This window comes from Lonchura striata, chromosome 5 (genome assembly GCF_050655825.1).
Source record: "Lonchura striata isolate lonStrDom1 chromosome 5, ASM5065582v1, whole genome shotgun sequence".
Taxonomy (NCBI): Eukaryota; Metazoa; Chordata; class Aves; order Passeriformes; family Estrildidae; genus Lonchura; species Lonchura striata.
Window position 1 is genome coordinate 27,716,810 of NC_140707.1, and position 22,111 is coordinate 27,738,920.

At 43.9% G+C, this 22,111-nt stretch overlaps 2 protein-coding genes across 22 annotated transcripts in view; one reads left to right on the top strand and one right to left on the bottom strand.

The window, feature by feature from the left end:
- Nucleotides 1-2,828, top strand: part of MOB2 (MOB kinase activator 2) — a 109,617-nt gene extending 106,789 nt beyond the window's left edge. For all 6 annotated transcript variants that reach the window (XM_021526718.4, XM_085580160.1, XM_085580161.1 and 3 more), the window contains 2 exons: nt 145-269; nt 1,499-2,828. In XM_021526718.4, coding sequence (XP_021382393.1) covers nt 145-269; nt 1,499-1,809 — 436 coding nt within the window. In that variant the 3' untranslated portion in view covers nt 1,810-2,828. The remainder of the gene's footprint in view (nt 1-144; nt 270-1,498) is intronic.
- Nucleotides 2,829-15,424: 12,596 nt separating this feature from the next.
- Nucleotides 15,425-22,111, bottom strand: part of BRSK2 (BR serine/threonine kinase 2) — a 301,198-nt gene continuing 294,511 nt past the window's right edge. For 7 of the 16 annotated variants that reach the window (XM_085580149.1, XM_077784249.2, XM_085580150.1 and 4 more), the window contains one exon: nt 18,033-18,763. In XM_085580149.1, coding sequence (XP_085436275.1) covers nt 18,588-18,763 — 176 coding nt within the window. In that variant the 3' untranslated portion in view covers nt 18,033-18,587. Of the gene's footprint in view, nt 18,812-22,111 lie in introns of all 16 variants that reach the window. The other 9 variants (XM_077784246.2, XM_085580151.1, XM_021526705.3 and 6 more) reach the window with 3 other exon arrangements.

Sequence of the window (22,111 nt, forward strand, 5' to 3'; positions counted from 1 at the left end):
CCAACACAAGTTCAAGTTCTTTGATGGAGAAAGAAGTGACTCTCTTCTGTCACAGCTGTTCTTTTATATTCCTTGGACACAGCCCCTCAGAGAGTAGCTGAGGAGCAGAGTGTGATGTGGTGACACTGTCCCTTCTCTCCACAGACAGTACTACTGGTATGATGAGCGGGGAAAGAAGATCAAGTGCACTGCTCCTCAGTACGTTGACTTCGTCATGAGCTCGGTGCAGAAACTAGTGACAGATGAGGATGTCTTTCCAACAAAATACGGTATGGCCGCTTTCTCACTTTTTTTAATGGGTTTTAGTTTGATTTTTTAATATACAGTTTTCTTTCTTTGCATGTTTCTTTTGTAGTTTTGGCTGTTTGGGGTTTTTTTAAATGAAGATTGTAATTTTGGTTGATTCTTGCAGTAAAAGAAGACTTACCCTCTTGGTGTGTGAACTAGGGTGAAAGTCTGGCAAATCTGACCCCTTGGCCTATAGCTCATCATCAGTACCCCTTTTTCTTCAGGCATTTTGATATGATCTAGCCTGGATTTATAGAGGATAAAATTCTGAAAATAGTCAGCATTTGTGTGTTCAATACTGTCTGCTGATAGCAAACCTCAACCTTTGTGTGGCTTTACTATTTCCATTAGAGCCTCAATGCATTAAGAAATGTGGGTAATAAATTGGATTGTAATGTGGCTTGCTTTCTTTGTCCAAGGCTCGGCATTGTCTCTCAGAGCGTTTGCAGCCTCCTTTCCCATACAAAGATTAAATAAGAATGTGATTTTTAGAGCTGAAGAGCAATACCAAAGTAATTTTAACTCAAATTTGTATCCTAACAAGATTGCTATGTGCAAATGCCTTTGGTTAAGGGGAAGAAAATAGAAACTTGAAGCTATTGTGGGTGGGCTTAATCAGAATAAAAGCAGCTGGCTTCATGAGCCACTTCAACAGGTAATTGGGAAACTAGGACATTACAATATAGGACATTACAGTACAGAAAACATTAGGCTAGCAGCCTTTGCTTACAGGCAGTATGATCTGGAAGGAGGTAGTTTCTCCCCTTTGAAAGAAGTTCAGCGTTTTCAAGGGAACACATTATACAAAGTTATGTACAAACTGCCACCAAGGCCCATGTACCTTGGCTTCCCTTTTAGGATCTCTGAACTGGTGTTCCAGGGGAAAACCCACTCCCGGGCAAACTAGATAAGGACACAGAAGAACCTCTTGTTTTTACAGCCAGTAACAAAAAAGGTAGTGGCTTTAGAGAAGAACTACATTTGCTGCCTGATTTTTGAACCCTTAATGTTTAAAATTTAACTTCAAATGAAAATGCATAATATCTCCGTAGCCTGGTCCCCTAAATTCCTGTCAAAGGAGGGTGATTTGACAGAGGACCCTCAGGCTGTTTGCTATGTAAGTTGGGCTGGTTGCTCTTACCCAGGTGCTGCTGTGGGGCTGACAGTGAGCAGCTGGTGCTATCATGGTGTTTCTCCATCTTCCTTTCAGGCAAGGAATTCCCAAACTCATTTGAGTCCCTAGTGAAGAAGATCTGCAAGTACCTGTTCCATGTGCTGGCCCATATCTACTCCTCACACTTTAAGGAGACTTTGGCACTGGAGCTGCACGGACATTTAAACACACTCTACACACACTTTATCCTATTCATCAGGGAGTTCAACCTCGTGGACCCTAAAGAGACCACCATCATGGATGACCTCACGGAGGTCCTCTGCAGCAGCAGCGGGAGCAGCAGTAACGGGAGCGGCAACGGGAGCAGCAACAGCGCAGGAGCACAGAACCACGTGAAAGAGAGATGAGCCCTCCTCCTGGACCCAAACTAACATTATAAACAATATAATCTATTGTGTGTATGTGTATGTATATGTTCAGATATACATACCAGCATATACAGTGATGAAAGCTGACCGCAGAGATGCTGCCACGCAGGACGCGCAGTCGTACGGGGCTGTATGGAGCTTTGGGTTCATGCGCCAGCTGGCGAGAAGTTGCACCAATTTTATTTTATTTTCTGTCCACTTCTCCTTTTACCTATTCAGATGGATGATGAGTGCTGTTTTTAGAGAAGAGCCAAGCTTGACAGTAGGGCCACTCTTGGTTTTTTGTTTGTTTGTTTTTTTTCTCCTTTTGTTTGGTTGGTTGGTTTTCTAGTTTTCTTTCTTTGGTCTTGAGTGCAAGCCCTTTGGTCTTTCTAGGATGGTGGTCCTGCCATTTAAAAAGTATCTATTATATTATAAGAAGTAACTTTTACTTTGAAGTGGCTTAAAATGCAGGTTTGTTTGGGGTTTTCTTTTGGGGGGGGTGGGGGTGGTTTTTTGGTTTGGTTTTACATAGACTACCCCTTACCCTGCCAAAAGCTCCCCACTGAGCGCATCTTGCCCTTTGTTAGCTTGGAATGGGAAGAAACTCCTGGCTTGACTAGAGTAGCAACTAGGGGCTTGCTACATGTTGAAAGTGGGCAAGATTGTCCAGTTGTCCCATCTACTCGGTCACAAGGTTTGAACGTGCAAGAGGATCCACAAACCTTTCTGCTTATTGCTCCTACAACATATATACTCTTTTCTCTGCTCCCCTGCCTCTTCTTTTCCCAGGCACACGTGCACAGGTAACAGGAGTAGGATCACTGCAGTCCAAAACCTTGTGCAAGAGTCACCACCATTTGCTTTCCCTTGAACAGAGGCCCAGGGAAGGGGGGAGAAGGGTATACTGAGTCAGTCACCGCCTGTGCTAGAAAGATGGCTGTTGGCATAAAATTATATTGTTGGCTTATTTTAGTTCATCTGTTCTATAATAATAAAAACAAATCTATCAGCCACAAGCTTTGTTTTCATGTGTGCAGCGTCAGAAGTCACCAGACCCCACCCCTAGAGCCTCCCTTCCACCACTGAATGAATGCTGCTGGCCCTGCTGACAGCCAGTTTTATAAATAATGGGCTGTTTTCCACCCTGTGATCTTACTTTTATAATGAATTCCTTGCTTTTCCCACTAGCCCAAGGAACAGCCCCCCCAGGACATATGAAGATAAGCACTGCTTGGAGTGGAGCAGGTTTCCTGTTTGTGCACTCATCCATTCTGCAAATGCAGTGGGTTTCTGGCTAACTTGAAGCAAATCCTGTACCACAGCATCTCTGGATACAGTGTTATATCAGTACTGTATCTGGACAGTGATAGTCCTTTCTTTCCTTCAAGTTTCCACTGAATTCTTGCAGTCATTGTTTCCAGTTGGGGAAATGCCAGATTTTGCTTGCATTTGTTCTTCTGTCAAAGCTGTGACAATTGTTTGCTTGGTTTTGGTCATTACCTGAGGCCTATGAATAACTGACCTGACATAAATCTGAGAAGGTTTCCAGAATGAAGTCTGTATGTGTAGTAAAAGGCAGTGGAGAAAAGGAAGGTAGAACAAGTGTAAAGAAAAAAGCAAAGGAAAAGCACAACCAAGGGGTGAAATAAAAAAAAACAAAAAAAACCAAAAAAACCCCCAAAACCATAAACCAAAAAACAAAGCATGTACAAGAAAAGACAAAAAGAAAAAGCACAAGCAAGCAGAAAGCTTGTGAAGCAGAGTGCAATAGCAACCATAGATAATGACAAATGTGCAAGTGAGAAAAAGACTAAATCATAGAAGTGCCATAAGAGCAAAAAGGCATGAGCACAGGAGAAGGGAAGAGTAGGAGTGACGGCTGGGTGGAGAGATGAAAACAACCTTAGAACTTGTGATGCCACTTATCCTGGATTGTGGATACCTCTCACTGACCTGCTCAGGTGAGTTGCTGTTAATATAGAGGTCAAGAGCACTCCTTCCCCATGTCCTGCTGCTGCAGTCTCCATGTCCAGACAAATATTCCCATTCAGGCCCTATGCTGGTATGAGCCTTTCCATGACAATTCCCTGCACTAAAGTCTGGAGAGAAAAGCAGAAGGAGCAATGCCATTGGTAAGGCCCCTCTGCTGCTTGCCCTGACAACACAGAAAGCTCTCAGTTCAAGAAACTGAGCGCAAGAAACAACCACTCAGACCAAGTGACTTAATATAATTCACAATCTTCTGTAAATACACACTTGCAGTTGTGTTCACTAAAAGACCATTTACAGCTGAAGCATTTGAGAAAGGTTTGACTTGAACAAGAGGCAGTTCAACCCTGGGAAGACTGACCTGGAGTTTCCAGTCACAGCACAGTGATACCCGTGTCGAACAAAAGGGGGGCAGTGCCTTAGCTTCCCATTGGAGAACTGGCAGAACCTCGTAGCAAGTCTGGGAAGGCACGTGTTGGCTCCAAGCAGCAAACAATTGAGCTGCCAGGAGAGCAGTGCAGTCCCACGGTACCTCTGGAGGAGCCTGCTGTTGTTCATGGCAGCTGTCCCAGCCCCGCTCTGCAGGCATTTGCTGCTCCTGAAAGCACAGGCACTTCATCTGACGGGTAATCGCTTTATATTTTACAAGCACTTAACAAGAACACAAATAATGAATCCTATTTTAGTGTGGCCTATCTTGTTGGGTTAGCAGTGGGAATAAGGAAAACACTGGAAAGGCACCAACACCAATGTTCTTCTTGTCAGGACTAAATGTTACTGTAAAGCTCAGCCTGAAGGCATCCGAGGGTGTTCCAGTGGTTACTGAATTACACTGTAGAAACTTCAGATACAGAAGTGCCATTAAGCCTTCAGAGCTTCTCAGTGACTTCCTCCCATGCTTGAACATGTCACCAATGCCCACACTGTGAGCACTGAGCCTGAATTCATCTGGGACTATAACAGGCTTAGGCCTTCTAACACTGATGAAATTATATTGTTGCTTTATATATGCTTTGTAAAGTGCTGTCAGAACAACACAGACAACTTAGTTACCCTACATTCAGTGCCACCCTATCCCCACAGATCATGACAGACCATACGATGGTTTGAGTGTTGCTAAATAAATAAAATACCACAGAAAAGCAACCAAACAATACTAGAAAAACACCTTTTTGAAAACCATCTAGGCACACACACTCTCACCCTGTCATACATGCCTTTGGCAGGCCTTGCCTTGTCAAACTTGGCTTTACACCTGCCAGTGCAAAATCTCCCAGGCCTAAAACCACAGCAAAGAAAAGGCTGTCACAGGGCTGAAATCTTTCACTTAAACCCAGCAAATGTCCTGTGTGTGTTTTGGGGTATCTGTTCGTGGCATTTGGTGCTCTGCAAACACAAGTAATGTGCTGGAGAGCTGAGTTTTGCATAAGTTTATAGGATATATAAATTTATAGGGTGAATTTTTCAGGGTATCAAGTTGAAACTCCCCTGTTTTGTCATTATCCCTGAGTCTTTGAGGCTGCAGCATCTGTAGGAAATCCAAGCCTCAGCGCCTATAAATAAAAACAGAAGGAAGATAATTTCTTTATCCACGCCATCTGGAGTGAACACCATCAGGTATTCAAGGTAGGCAAGGACCAAAGTCAGCAGCTTGTGTCTGTCACAAGTGCTAGCTCTGGCCATTCAGGGAAGGGACACAGGAACAGTGGCACCACATCTCTTGCACAAACAGCCGTGTGCAGCTTTAACCTCAGGGGAATGAAGCTGTGTAGAGATCAGAGGGGCAGCTTCACCCCAGCACTAAGAAAGGTCCTGAAGTGGCGAGCTGGAAATTGAGTCAGGCATCTTCTATTTCAACCCAGCAAAAGCAGAGCTATGCCCTTCTTCCTTGCTTGGGAATTGCAGAAAATTACAAGTCTCAGATCCCACAGAGCACGCTCATTTCACATGTAACAACCTCTTTCTTAACTAAGAGCATTAAAAACTCAGCCAGAAAAGAACACTTTGCTGCCGAGATGATCGGAGGAAGGAGAGAGGTGGCGCTCAGGTACCACCAGTTCTGGCAAAATGTGCATGCCAGGATGCTCCTGGAAGTGATCAGGGGCTAAAGATGGATGCTGCCAGGTAGCAATGAGCTCCTGCACATCAGCAGGAGACTGCAGGACTGCCACAGAAACAAGCCATCCCATAAAAGAACAAGCCAGCTTTATGAAGCCTGCTGATCTCATCAAAGGCACGCTTCACCCAGTGAGCCTTTGCTCACATCCATCGTGGAACTTGTCCCAGCCAATCCTTAGCTCATCATTTCAGCTGTCAGAAAGAACCCAAATTCAGAAATACTCTTCCATTATCTAAACTGCAGACAGAGGAGTATGTTGTTGGTTTGTTCTATTCAAACCTATTAAACCTATTCAAACCTATTAAGGCAATGTTTGTGCCTGTAGCACAAATGGCAGCACCAGGCAGTTTAAATGTAATTCTATTGCCCAGTGGCTGTCAGTAGTCACAGCACAGGGTTCAGTGTGGCTGAGTTATCTATGCTGCTGTTTTCCAGTACCAGTGCCTGAATATGAACCCAGTACCTGAAAGATTTCAAGACAGATCTGGTATCTGAACACAATAAGCTGCATGCAGCACAGCGAAATCTTTTCCAAATGAAATTATACAACATGAGAAAAACACCAAACAGCTGGCAGAAAACCCTCAGTGTCCTAATGGGGTCTCTGTTCTTTTCATGGGCAGAACTGTTCTGGTTGTGACAGCTGACATGAACAATAAGACTTTTCAAAGCTAGGTTAGCATGTGATTCGGAGAAAACAGAAATTGTTTTTGCCAAGCACTCAATGAGAAAAAACACTCAGAGAGCTTTGTCTAGCCAAAAAAAAAAAAAACAACAAAAAACCAAAAAAAACCCAAACAAACAAACAAACAAAAAAACAACAACAACAAAAAACATTAGCTAAACTTTTTATATTGTCATCTGCTAATTATTTTCATTATTTCTAAAGAGAAGATATTAAAATGCTCTGGCACTTTCCCACACACCACCAGTGCAGGTAGTTCACATTCTCTCACAAAGTGGTACAGGGTCCTTCACATAAACCACCTCCTTCTCCTTTTAATGGGTCTGTGGGATAATTGAAAAGGAAGAGTAGAAAGAGCCTGGGCTAGACAGGCTTTGTGCTCAGTGGAGAGCAACCCTCTGCAACTTCAGCTCAGACACAGAAAGGGCAAATGGCACCTCACAGAGGATTTCAGCTCCTGTGAAACCACTGCTTCAACCTGACATCGGTGAGGCTTAGAAGACACTTGCCCTGAAGCAAGTACTGCCCTCAAGGACCTGGAAAGGAAAGCTAAACAGGGAAAACAAACTGGTCCTGGGCACCAGCCACTAATTGAATTCCCACTCTGAACCAATGGAGTAGCCCAGGGTTCCCCCTGAAGGGCTTTAATGCCAGTGCAGGAGTTGGAGGTGGATTTCCAGTCTGGGAAAGAGAAGAAAGGCTGCACAGCTCTCCAGCAGCATGGACTCATCCAAGCCTGCAAAGACACACTGTGGTTACAGAGCTCTGTTCTGATCCTTTGTGTGTGAACTGAATTCCTTTAGGAAAGGTCTTTACTTGACAGCCCTAATTCCAAGTAGATGAAATCTCCTAAATTACTTGTTTCCCCCCTCTTAATTGCACTTCACAAAGTATCAAACACAAAACCTGATTTCCATAGGATTAATTCTCAAAATAATTTCAAGGAATATTCTTTCTGTTCCTTAGCATTAAAACTTAGGTAGAAGAACTGCCTCTCTCATGTCACTGGTAGACAATGAAATAGCTCTAAATACAGAATTAATCCCACTAAACAATTTACTTTTATTCATAAGGACAGCCCTGTGCTTTGCTCTATTTAAAAAGATAATCCAGAACAGGAAAGTGACATTGGGCAATCCAATATATTTACCTGAAATCTATGTAAAACCTTTAACAGAAAGAATTTCGTACTTTTCAGCCAGGTTTACTGACACCCAGTAATTTAGGAAGGTTAATTTGAATCCTTGTGTCTATAAAACCTGTTTTAGCAGGAGTAAATACAAGAAGCAGAAGACAAATTGTGGCTGAAGAGTGGCTGTACTCACTACAGCAGGACTGTGAAAACTTGAAAACTTCAGCTACTTTAAGAACATTTTTGAGAGAGCACAAATAATAATACACATATTTGAATAATCTTACTGGTTTAAAACGGATTTAAATTGGCTTAAACAAAATCTACAGAGCAGGTGCTGTGACATGAAAATCTACAGAGCAGGTGATGTGAGCATCACAGACCCAGCAGGTGAGGATGGATAGTTCTGAGCAAATATTAAAACAAGATATGCATCATGACTGCAGTAACATCATTGGTGATTCATTATTATACCAGTGATATGGTCTGCAGAAGAGCAAAAAAGTGTTTGGTTTTTTTTTCCCTTGAATTGGCACTTATTGACCCAAAAAGATTTGTGTGTGGAGTCCTTCATTTCACTCCCAGAGGATGACATTAGGAAGTGGATAGCAGGAAGGGCAGGCACTGCAAGCCAGCATTTGTCAGCATCCTGCTGCCAAACAGAAATTTCAATTTGAAGCCAAGACACTTGGGAAGAATCTCTACACAATCTGTAGGGCAAATGAAAGCAGACACACAGTTCCCTGTTGGACAGGTAAAGCTCCTTCCACAGGAGATTTCAGCTACAAAGCCACTACTGGAGTTCAAGGTTTAAGGCAGATCAGTTCAAGCTCACACAAAGTCAGCACAGAGGCACCAGAAGACTGCAAGGTGTCCCCTGAATCCCAAAGCCTGGTCCCAAGCAATTCTGTGCAGTGCAGAGATCCAGGACATTTGTATTCTGCCCTCCCACCTTTCTTCTGCCTGCATCAAACCAGTACACTGAATTTAGTAACAAGATAACAATCCTGTAAATGAAATAAATCTTGTGGTGCAACCACTGCTGAAATGTGAAAACACAACAAATACTCCAATCCATCAAGGAATTTTGATTGGATTAGAAGCTCTCTGTGTTCCATCATAATCTCCCTGATGAAGGCCAAAAGCAAAACTACATCTGGAGAAGAGAGATTAAAGCCCCCATTAGAACTGTTTAATTATCTGTTATAACTGGATTAACATTCATTTCTGATCCAGGTGCTTCTCAGATAAAGAGCTCAGGTGCTTTATAACAGCACTGCTTTATTTTGCAGTGAAAGTCTTCTAGCCCAAGAGCTGAAAACATGGGTTCTTTTTAAAGCCAGGGTCAAAAAATCAAGCTTAAGCAAAACTCCATCTGCCTGTCCCTTTTTCTTGCCTACCCCAAATTTTTGAGCTGCTGCCTGATTTCAACCAGCCTAGAAGACAGGAAGGAGTTTTGATTCAATTAGAAAGTTTTCGCAAGTTTTGCAGGAACAAGCAACTATTGGAATGGGAGAAAGAGCCTGTAAATGAACCCCTAAGTTCCCAAGTAGGGAAAAAATTGCCACCTGTGCTTCCATGTTACTTGATGGCAAAGAACCCTTGTCAGAACAAAGACTCATAAAAGTCCCCATAGACAAAGGGACAGAGAGGTCAGAATCACCCACAAATCACAAAGGTGTGACTGGTTTCCAAAAGGTGGGCACTTGTTTTGCTGCTTGCGAGGCTGGGACAGCTCCTCTGCAGTCTGTCAGCTGACAGACACCACACTGCATCTTGGTGCTGTCCCACGAGAAAGGCAAGAAATGCCAAAACAGAGATGTAGCTTTTGTAACTGAAAAGAGGTAAAGTGATGTGCTGAGAAATGAAAGATCCTGTCTTTGGGGGCAGGCCCCTGAGGAGGTTTGCTGGCCACTGGAATGTGCTGTTGCCAGGTAAAGATCTGGATTAAAATTTCAGCCCAAGCCACTGAGTTCCTTTGAGAGAATCACTGAACTGCTCTTCATCCCACTTCCTGAAGCTGCAGGACATGGACAACTGATACCTCTTTTCCTTCTCCTTGTCTGTCACACCTGCATGGGGAAAGCTTATCCCTTGCTGCAGGTACCAGAACAAACTCTTGGGTTTTGTGTGCTATTGAAACACACCTTGGTAATGAGCCACAGAAATTATCTGCCCAGGCTGTTGTGGCAGTGGGCTCTATTCAACCTCTCCCTTCGAGCAGGATAGGGCTGTGCCTGCTCCCCCTCCTGCAGACTCGGAGGTTCAGCTGTGACCCTGTCATACCAAGTGAATGCTGTCATGTCTCTGCAAAGCTACACGGAGGCTACACAGGCTGGAGAGAGGCATATCCACCCCTCTCTCTCCTCCTCTCCTGCCTCTGCACAGCACCACTGACAGCTGGCACACGATACAGCTTGTAAAAGTCTTGGGAAGCACAGAGAAAAAGGCAGTGTCTTTGCTGCCCTGTCCTCTCTGAGGAAGGGCCTGTGTTCTAGACATTGTTCTCCAGGCCAGAAAATCAGCAGGGCATTGTACAAGGCCCAGCACCAAAGCTCTGTGGCACAACTGCCTCGTCACCTCACACAGCAGGTAGTGGGTGACACCATAATTCTGTCTCTCTACAGGATTTTTGCATACTACAAAATGTTTCTCCACCTCTCTCTTGTGGAAGGCAGAGCAGCAGAACAGGCAGACTGGGAAGTTTATGTTTGTGCAAAATCCACGCAAAACACACAGTTTGTACTTGCAAGTGACACCACAGCACTTGGTTGTGCCCATTGCCACTCACCCTCGGGGGCTGTGGTGAAGCAGTGTTACACTGGCCAGTGCTGCTCTGTGTGTTCTGGCTGACTCTGTCCCTCCCCCAGGGATGGAGCAGGAAAACACAGCAGGAACTGCACCCTAACACAGCCTGGGGACAATGAACCAGAGACCAAGCTCAGCTACAGACACAGCTCAACAAGTGGTGAGCCCTTCCCATTACAGGGCAATACACCTTAGGGTGCCAAAAGCTCTTTGTCCCCCTTTCCCAAATGAGATCCTTTGGCAGCAGCTCTCCACATTCTGCCTAACATTCTGTCAGGCTGTAGTCCTCTTTCAAGCCTTTTGCTAAAGCAAATGTGCAGTGCAACTCCACTGAAGCAGAACATCAGGGTTGTATCTGTGTTCACACCTCTGTATGAACCCACAGGCCACACACTTACAGACATATCTGGCAGAACAGCTTCTAGAACTATTTTTGTTTTCCTAAAGTAAATGGCTGCAGCTGGCCCTTGTTTAGGTCACTAACCAAAAACAAGCCCCCCCAGGCTAGCAACAGGATAAAGGCTAAAGCTAGTGCATCAAACTTAATTAAAACTGCACATAGCCAGGACCAGAGTTTAGTCCTAAGGCTTTTTTTTTTTTTTTTTTTTAAGCTCTTCTGTAAACACAAAGCTCTACCTACTCCATACCCATTTCTGTTCTTATTGTGCAACCTGGGGCTAAAGCTGAAGGCTCTTGGGCAGAGATAAGAACCTACACTGCACTTAGGCACCAGATCAGGAGCCCTATGTGAACTGGAGCTCATGAGCATTCCCATAAAGTGAAGGGAGGTCTCAGCCAGGATTACAGCTGTTAGCTAGTCCTACAAAATGATGCCTCAGGTTTTAGCTTTTATATTTTTCAGATTCTGTACTGCTTTAGTGTTTACTTCTGAGCTTCATATTAGGGGATGGTGAGCTCTCTTCACAGAGTAGGTAAACAAAACAATTCTTTCTCTAACTGGTGACCAAGAACAAATGATCCAAATCTCAGGCCCAAGAGCATAAACAATAGTGGATTTAAGAGAGAAAAACAAGAAGGATGGGACTGCATAACCTAAAGCTGTAATTGGACAATTAACTCCAATATGCTAATGAAACAGAACTTATAAAAGTGTGAGACCCCATGACTGGTGGTCCATTTGTGACTATTTTGGGTTCATCTTGGGTGTAGCTCTGACTGGGCTCTTGTGCTGCCCAAGATGTATCCATTGAGACTTCTAATAAATACCTACTTTATTCTTTACCTCCACCTAGTCTCTCTTCTAGGTTAGCCTTTACAAGGCTGCAAAACGGCTTTTCACATATCACCAAAGCATCCCTAATGTAGCTCCAACACATTCCCTGATACATCCTTGCACCTAATTTTGAGCAGCACAATTCAGTCAACCAGATCAGGACTGTTGAAGTCATTTGCTTCAGACAGGAGAGAAATCACTACCCCAACTGTGCATCTCATAAATAACTAGACTTGACCAAGGCAATTGTTACAAACAACATACCCCTGGAATCTAACTCCAGATGACTCCAGCTGAGTCGGGACTGCTTTGTTTCAGCCACTCTGAAATCTGATTTTCCTTTGAGGACAAGGATGTCCCACAGAGGAACTATCCAGAACAGACACCACAATTTGAAGCCACTGCCTCAATGTGAATACTTTTCAAAGTCTATGAGGCCTTACAGTAAACACAGCTGCTTTTTCTCACAGTTCTTCTAGAACCTAGAAGTGCTTCCTACACCAAGACTTGCTACTTCACTAGACCAACCTGTTTTCCTTCTCTTCTGGACAACATGGGGAGAAATGTGTCCCATTCCCAGGGTGGGGCCAGTTCTACCTTCCAGACCCAGGAACATCCACAGAAGAGAGAACACTTTGCAGGAAGTGTTCAGCAAAGAGCAGGTCAGCGAGAAGCTGTGGAGCATAGAAATGAGTTTCTCTCCTCTCCCAGGCAGCTGTTTGTGGTACACACTGCCCGGATGCTGCGCAGTGCCCAGCGTGGAGCCCTGAGAACCCAGAGGGGCAGAGCGATGAGCAGCCTGCTCTCAGCAGTCCCTGCCAGCCGCTTTGTCATCCACAGGGCACCTCTCTGCCCGGGCAGAGGTGGCTGGCTACACCAGAAACACCCACCCTGGCCGCAAGCAAACTCTTCCTTCTGCCAACGCCGTCGATGAAAGCTTGTGTCTTCCCTGACCTTGAAGCTGCGTTATCTCCTTTGGCTGCCAGAAGGCGATAATAGCTCCTGACAATGGCAAGAGTCAGCGCTGAGCCGGTGGAACAGGAAATCCCATTTCTCAAGCCCTTCAAAGCCTGCCTGGCACAGTTTCTCTCAGCAGCACTCAGTGAGATTACAGCACTAAAAATAACCCCCACAATAATTTGTGCATTTAGAAGAAGAAAGGACTTGCCCTCAATGTGGGCTTCCCTTCCACTCGTGGCCTCGAGTATCCCCAGGCAGTTGAACTACTACGGTTTTGTTCTCCAAATTAAGCAGGAGCTGCAGCTGTTGAAGTGGTTGGTTTTAAATAAAATAAGAAGATTAAGGGGTACAACAAAGAACTAAGATACTTTCCAGTTTTTAGACAAGTGTCTCTCTTCCCTCCCTGTTGTTTTCTATAATGAGAAACTCAGAGCTAAATCTCTTCCTCCCCAAAGCACTCTGCCCTTCTCAGAGGAGCTCACACACGATCGGCTGTGCACAGCTGAAATGAAGCCAAGGCAGGGGGAGCAGCCCTGCAGACTTCCCTACAGAACAATCCCTGTAGGCACTCTGCTGCGCTGTTTCAGAAAACCTCCGAGCCCGATGGGTTAAACGCACTGTCTGAATCTCCAGGAAAGAAGGCATACCTTGTAACACAGGACACAGAATTAGCACTACCTTTTTTCATTGTCCTCACAATCGCTGTTTTGCCTATGCCCAGTGAGAGCCATTAAAGCTCAGTCATTTGCATCCGATCACTTCCATTAAAGCCAGCCTGACTACAGAGGAAATTGTCACGCATTGTTTGCAAAGCTTGGACAATTTGCATTAGTGCTCCCCAACACAACCTACCTCTTTCTCAGCCCCCAGGCTGACATGTGGCAGTGAGATTTACCCTCCTGACTATGGGCTCAGCTGCTCATTTGATGCATATACACCATCTATTGCTTCATATAGCACGTGTCAGATACTGGCTCAATTAAACCTGTTCACCTTAAGCACAAACACATTTTTCATGTAGACATTCATCTAAACTAACATCCACTTACAAAACAGTCAAACAGACAATGCCAACTGCAGTATTACACACTTGCCTTGTCTTCAATTTCCTCCTGGAAGGTTCTACGCTGTGTTGCTTCACCCAGAAGAAATCAGATAGATGAACTTCAAACGCTGGAAGTTTTTTTAGCTACTGAGTCCAAAGAGCTAAGCTCTCCAAGAGAACCAACGAGCTACAGAGCTCAGAACCTGCTAATGAAGTGCAGGTGGCACAGCCCACAGCATCTCATCAGCCATCACCTGCGATGGGGTTTGGATGAGGATAGTAGCCCCCACCTGGCAGCAGAGACAATCCAACTACCTCAGGTAGAGAGGCAGACCAAAATCCCCAGCTACATTTACTACTTGATTTCAGATTTAAGTAATACAATAAAAAGGGTGTTTTGTGGACAACAGTTTAAATAGCAACTCAATTTCGTGAGAAGCACAGCCCCTCCTATGCACTATAAATGGTAATATGACACCGTGTAGCAAGTGACCGTGTTAGAACATGGCCAAACAAACAGGCAGAACAAATGTGGGCTGGCCCTAAGTGTGAGGTCCTCCACTTTGCAAAATTATTTTCTTCTAAAAGCTTTTGAAGACCATAATTAGCAGGACTGGGGATGCTAACTGTGCATAGTACTGGAGACATGAACAGATAATAGAAGTTCATGAACACTGCTGAAAAGAGTAGAGAGAGCAAAACAGAAAAAGAAGCAGCATACATCTGCTGCCACAGTGCAGTTAAATCCCATTTCCCCTTACACTGCATCCCAGCACATCCTTTCACTTACAGAGATGCAAATGATGTACAGCTACTTCCCAGTTCTGGGTTTCCAGTGCTACAGAGACTAAATCCTGCAGCACTTGTGATTCTCCTCATCTTTTCATCTTCATCACCTTCTCTCCTCCAGTTTTATCAGACTAGTGAATTCCCCAAAGACCCTGTAAACAATCTGGCTTTTTCCTAGATGAGACTGTATTTTGTATGGCTGCTGCTTGGGTGCTGCCTGGCAGGACAGAGGCTCCCCAGCCATCCCAGCCACGCTCCCCAGCCCTGTGGGAAGCACTTGATTTTCCTGGGGATGCGCCAGCCAGGGCAGAGCCCAGGAGGGAACTGCTGGGTGCAGCGACAAACCCAGAGAAAAGGCACGGAGAGCGAGGTGTGACAAGCCAGCAGCCACACGGGCTGTCCAACCAACCAGCAACAAACCCCAGATCCACACGTGCCTGGGACGTACCTGAGCAGATTTTTCAAATGTGTGTGACTGAGTGTTTCAGGCAGAGAGGTGCAGAAATCCTTCCTACAGCTAAATCCAGAAGCAACGCGAGGAGCTCAGGTTAGAGAGGAGAACGATCACAAGCAGCCACAGGTTTTGGTACAGCGGTTTCCATCCAGACCAGACCTTGCTCTGAAATTTGGATGAAGCTTTTGGAACATGCTAGAGCAGAGAGCCAGGCCCACAGGGTTGAGCTGTCCTTGCTCCTCAGGCCCTGGCTTTAGTTCCACGGCCAGGAGGACGCTGCCTTCCTCCAGCTGCCATCTTCAGCTCCTGCAGCGCAGGAGGCCACGCCACGGAACTCAGCGGCTCCAGCACCAGCCAGGAGTTTTTCACGGACATAAACAGGACACTCAACAGCTGGTATCTTTACTGAATGAATTTATTGGTTTTTGAACTAAAGTTGCTCACAGTTATTTAACAAGGGATACATCAGATTTTTTTGTCCATTTCAAACCATTAAATAATGTCAGTTTGTGTCTGTATATGTGTGTGTGCGCGAGTGTGTGTCTTCGAAGTACAAAATAGGAAGGATAACAAGAGGTATTGCTTTCATTTATTCTTATATCTTGTGTAAGTAATCCCCTTCCTGCTTGTACCACATGGGTTTTGCTGATATAGGTATTTTTAAATTATTATTATTATCTTGTATTGAAATCCCAGCCTTTTGTAGAGGTACAATGTAACAGAAGCATCAAAATCTATACACAAGGGAAGAGAAAAGAGGGAAAAGAAGGACGGGGGTGATGGGAGGGGAGCTCGGAGGAGAAGTAGAGAGAGGGCAGAGGCAGGAAAGACAACGAAAGCAAAAGAGACTAATTTACAGCAATGTCATGCAATTAAAACTGCCCCCCTCTCCTGCACCCTTGCCTCCCCCCCTCCCCAGCCATCACCCCCTGGTGTCTGACATGCACACAGCAATACGAGAGAGAAAAGTTTAAGAATAGGGAAAATAAATAAATAAATAAATAAAGCAAAAAAATTAAAATAAATCCCTCCCATTTGGGGGAATGGGGAAACAGGGCAGAAGTCAAAGGTCTTTGCCCCAGTTGTGTCTTTAAAAATTATTTTTAATCTTCAAACCTATGTACAAGTAAAACTGGTCCAAGAAGGGGAAAAATGATTAAAAAAACCAACAACGACAACAACAACAAAAAAGAACTCATCCAACATTATCATCAAAAAAAAAATCTTGCGATACAACATACACCCATAGGAACCCAACGAGCAGCAATCGAAGGTCATAAAAGAGCTGAACACTAATGCTAAGCCTACATTCTTAAAATCTCAGTCAAGAAATACTTCTCACTGTGTTTTGTCTTCCACGTGTAAAACCACATTTTTTTGTTTGTTTAACCTTTGAGCTTGGGCCAGAATAAGTTACACTTGGTCACATAACTCTTGAGGAGGAAGAAAAAAGGTGGCAATTCTTCTTTCTCAAAGTCACAAAATTAATACTTACAAGGTTTCTGTGTCTTTTTTCCCCCTCCTCCACAAAATAAATAAGAATCAATGTTGCCTCTACACAGTTATTAAACAGAAGATATATCTAACAGCTTATTTTTTTAAATATATATATGTATATATAAATAACCAAGACCTAATAACTGAAACACAAAAAAAAAGTCCCCATCCACCCAACCCCACCCTCCTCCCATTCAAAAAAAAAACCAAAAACCTAAACTAAAACCAAAACAAAAACTTTATAAAAATATCTTGCAGTACATTTTAAAGTTTACAGTAGCTTTGTGATTAAGTCTCCCATTGCCTTGACTCCACCTTGTCTTGCTCTGATGAACCAAGTGCCAGTGATTTTGCACACACACACACATACACACAGTGGAAATAAAACCCAATATAAGTCTCTTTTCTTCCTCCTCTTCATCTTCTTTTTTTTTTTCCTTTTTTTTTTCTTTTTTCTTTTTTTTTTTAAGAAAAAACCACCCAAGCCAACAAATGAGACTGGTAACTTAAAGAAATAATAATACTGATATCAATGCAGCACTAGCAACACAACAATTGCCTCTAAATGCAGGGTGTGGTGGAGGATCCAGCTGGTTGAAGAAGGTCCCAGCGCGGTGGCACAGTGGCAGGGAGTTGACAGATGGGGAGGAAGGTGTCGAAGGAGGAGCAGCAGTAGCAGCAGTGGCAACTGTGCCTGGTGATGGGAGAGACAGTCCTTGACAGAGTCTTGTCCCTCTTCTTTGCTACCAGAAGTTGCCTTTTCCCTAAGTTTTAATGTTTTGTTTGTATGTGTTTATTCATTGAACCCCCTCTCCCTCCTATGTTTACTCCTTTCCCCTTCCAGCAGGTTAAAAAGCAAAATGATACAGTATAAAAAAACCAATTAGTTTGTGTGTGTGTGTATATATATATGTATGTATGTATATTTATACATAAATATACACACATATATACATGTATATATAAAAAAAGGGGGCAAAAGAAAAGGAAAAAGTGGTGGGGAGAAAAAAAAAATAAAAGAGAAGAAAATCCCGTGATGAAGCTCCCCAATATTGTCTTGGTTCAACGCTTAGTTTTGAGTTGCTCCTGGCTGGTTTCTGATGAGAACGCGCTCTGGATTCATGGAACACTGCGCTCCCGCTACACCCGAATCCTTCCCACACCCTCCCTCTCCGGGCTGCGTTCACCTGCGCGGACAGAAGTTGCCAAGGGTAAATAATTCACTCCAACAATTTGCAACCTCCTTTGAGCCCAGACTCTGCAATCCCATAACTGAGCAGATCTCTCTTGTGGAGCACCAAAAAAGAAAAAGAGAAGGGAGAAAAAAAAAACCAGGCGTGCACTGGGGAGGTGACTGGGGAGAAGTGGGGGAGAAGCCCACTTCCTGAAGGGAGAGGGGAGGCTGGGAACCTCAAACAGGACTGGTCCTTGGACAGTCTACATCGGTTGCCTTCCGTCAACAAGTGTCCGCAGAGCACAGAAGGTGAAGCCGTGGCTGACATGTTAACTTTTCGGGATAATTCCTGGTAGCAGAGCGGAAACAAGTGGTGTCGTCAGAAACACAGAGAGAGCATGAACAGAACAAGAAACAAAACAAAAGAAATCAAAACAAACAAAAAAAAAATAAAAAAAAAAAAGAAGAAAAAACCAAAAAAATCAGGAAGGAGAAAAAAAGCAAAACATTCAAAAAAAGGGAGGAAAAAAAAACCAATCGAAAAAAACCACAACCCAAGATCTGGTGAACTGGGTTTGTCATCTGTGCTACCTTTTCTTTTCTTTCTTTTCTTTTCATTCTTTCATTCGTTTGTTTTTGTGTTTGTTTCTGAGATATATATTATATATCATATATAAATATATATATGTATATATATACAGTCATTCCTTCATACAAAATTTGTCTATAGACAGTTTTGTACTGTTGTGGCAAGGTATATACATCCTTCTAGTTTAGAGGCTAGCTTGCTAAGGAATATTCTTTCATTCTTTCTTGCTTTTTTTCTTTTTGTTTTGTTCTGTTTTCTTTTTTTTTTTTCTCTAAGTTATTTAATTTTTTATGTGTTTATTTAAGGTTGGTCTTGTAGGCCGACTGATGAGACCATCTTTGCCTTGTCTTTGCCAGCAGGGTACTTATTGTCTCCTCTAGACCCATAGTCATTAGAACCGGAATCGCTCCGCTTGCTGTTTGCGCTATGCTTGGTTGGCGTGCCGGGGGGATGGCTCACCTGCCCGTTCTTCTCGTCTGAAAAAAGTTGTTTAATTACGTCAAAGAAGTTACTCAATGGGCTGCCTGGGTACACAAAACAGAGGAGACAAAAAAAGAAAGAAAGAAAGAAGGAAAAAAAAAAAAAACGAGAGGGAAAGAGAGAGAAAAAGAGAAGAGAAAGAGAGAGAACAAACAAACAAATGAACAATGGGGTTTTTAACGAGAAGAACATGATGAGGAGATCCAGAGCCACGTGCGTGGGGGTGTGTGGGGGATGAAGACAATGAGCAGGAAGAGGAAGAGTGTTTAGGATGGGACACCTACAGAAATAAAAAACCTGGGAGCATAAAGCACCTAGGGGGAAGCTCCTAGTTTTCTTCCTGAGTGAGGAAGCACTGCTGTCTCACCTGGCAGGAGGACACAGTACCATGTGATTGAAATAGGTCAGTCCATTGCTAGGATTAACTTGGCCATTCCACATGGAAATGACAGTGACTGTAACGCTGAACACAGGCAAATCCCATCTTGCTCCTACTGTTACAAACACCTGGTATTTCCATGTGGCTGCCCACTGGCCCTTTACTTTGCAGCCTTGAGAAGCTCTCTATCTACACCAGGCATCAGGCTTTTCTTGCCTGCATTTTATTTTGTTCTGAGTTTCTCCTTGCCACCCTGTCATGACTAAGCCTGAAGCACCTGAGAGGTCCCAGGGAAGCATCATTTGGAAAATGAGCTAGGGCAGAGATGAGTGTTGCCATCTGCATGCGTGGTCTGTGGTTTGCACTTGCAGGCTTCTAAGCACGTTCAGATCCTCCCTAAACAGGTACCTGGAAATGAAGATGCTGAATGTGGATGCAGGCTGTTATACACCTCCTGTTTCTGGCAGGGTCAAGACCTACTACCTCATTGTCCTCAATTTATGCCCTCTCCACAACACAGCCCCCACGGCACTGGCATGCATCCCAGTGCAGTTAGGAGCCAGAGGGAGGTCGAGCTGTGTGCTACTGGAACAGGCATCTCCTTCAGCTGTGATCAGGTTGCAGTGTTAACAAGGACTGGGCACTGGACATGTGTATACAGCCTTTAGTGCCACACGGACCTCCAGGAAGCACGGTTATGTGCTCTCAGTCTGCTTCTGTGTTAGAGGGTGTGCAGAAGGTTATACTTGAGAAAAGGCTCTGTGGTGCTACTGAGGGAAAGGGACCAGCTACTTCTGGAAAGGTAGCCTTTGTTTGGGAATTTCTAGTCTCCTTTCATTTTCTTGGATTGGGGGATTAATCTTTATCAAACATAGGAGGGGTCACACTAAATTTCTTGAACATGGATATTGAAGGTGTTTTTTATCGGATGTACACCCTGGAGGCGATGCCTGTTCATGATCATTAAAATCCCATGATGGTTTTCTCAATACTGGGACTGTTGGCTCTACCACCCTATAAAATTCAAATAATTTGTATCTCCAGCTCCTGGAAGGAAATGGGCCCCTTGTATCTACCTTCCAGTGTGGTAGAATGATGTGAAGAGCGGACACTTCCACCCCCAAGATGGGAACATTCTGTCAGGAGCAAAGGGCTTCCTCATAGCAGAGACTGGTGGACACTGGTGGCTTGGTCATTATGCACTTTACTTTGATTCCAAACATCAGCAACCCAGTAACTACAGCAGGCAAGTACCTTCTGTGCACAGCAATTCAACTGAAGAGCTTGTTGAGTACTTTCTCGCTCTTTAATGAAAAATGTGAGACAGATATCATTGTCTTACACAGAGAAAGAGGAAATAAACAGTATTTGTGCTTTGCAAAACTGACTGTGTTACTGCTTTTTGCCTGCCCTATGCTAACCAGGTAGTGGCTGCTTTTGCCTGCTTGTTAACAGGCATTGAGAAAAATCAAATGTCTGGTAAATACAGTGAAGAATCCTATTAATCTAATTCATTCCTTGACCTCCTGTGCCTGCTGCTTTGTGGTTAATGTTCTGCTTGCCCTGCTTCTGTAATTCAGTTACACTAGAGCTAAAAGCAACAGGCTGTGAGTTTCTGGAAGGGCATCATTCACCCAACTGACTGAAGCCTTAGTGATAGGCACAAACACTCAACCAGGCAAAGCACATATCTCAATTTCCAACTAAGATGAGAAAGGCTTTCACTGAACTCAGTCACTTTGGGCTCAGGCCTCTCTGAGCTCCACCTGCTCCCTTCCACATCCATGCAAATGCTTGGGAAAGGAGATATCTGTTCCACATATGACTTCTACATCAGAGATTTCCCTAAACCTCCCTAAAACTGTTTTAGGTTTGTGGGCACACACATTGTGCAGACTCAGTTTTATCTACTCAGACTGACTTCTACTTCTTTTAGGTGGATACCATTTTTCAATGAAAAGAGAAAAAAGAAAGCAAACACTCAGCCTTGAATGCAGGAATGTGGGCAGATCTGGTTCTCAGGTGGCTTTGGACCCCTCATCTTCATAAGCAAATGGAGTCAGCAGAGAGAATGAAAAAGAGCACTGAAAAAAATGCTGGAGAGGAAAAGACTGCTGGGTTGGGAGAAAAGAGTAGGGGGATAGCTCTAGTTATTCAGCTGAGCAGTTTATTTAACAAGCTTAGAGGGAAAGATAAGGGCAGAGTAAGCAGGGCTCTGCAGGAATTGGGAAAGTTTTTTGTTTTCATATAGACAGGAACAGTGACAAAAGTACAACTTGCAAGAATGGAGCAGTAAAACATTTTAGAAATTATACATCTTGTATTTGCTGAGTCCTGATACAGGAATTTTAGTCATCCTTCTAAAATACGCCGCCCATGTTTCATCCACCCTTTTCTCCTCCCCATGCCCTACGGGCTTTTGAGTGCCTGGAGATTTATTGCAGCAAAAGTATTTAACAGTCTACTTTTCTTTGCCTGTATCACTACTAGATTCCTTACAATCATCATTTTTTAGTTAAAATTTTAATGGGAGGTAAGAAAATCCTTAGGGATGTTTAGAGAGCTACTGAAAACTAAAATAGGCCATTTCACTAACCCCTTCCTTCCTTTGCCTTTTGTACTTGTAATTAAATAGTAGGTAATAATGCCCTCCTGTCCTGGCAGTCAAGGAAAATCTGATGCTGGGCTGGTGTTCACACTGCTCTTTGGATAGACAAAGAGTCCTCACACTTTTACTCTGCAGATACCCAAGAATGGGTCAGCTATGCTGGAAGCATGAAAATGGCGCAGGGTGTTGTTCCTGTTAGTTCTCAGTTCCCTTTGCGGTTATAAATCCAGTAAAACAAGACTTGAAAATGCAGGCGATGATGGGTTAGAATAGGTTTTTTCAGCAATCTTCCATGCCTAATGTTCAGTGCAAGATGTGTCATAGGCTCTTACACCTGTAAGTCCATCGGGGGCCTCA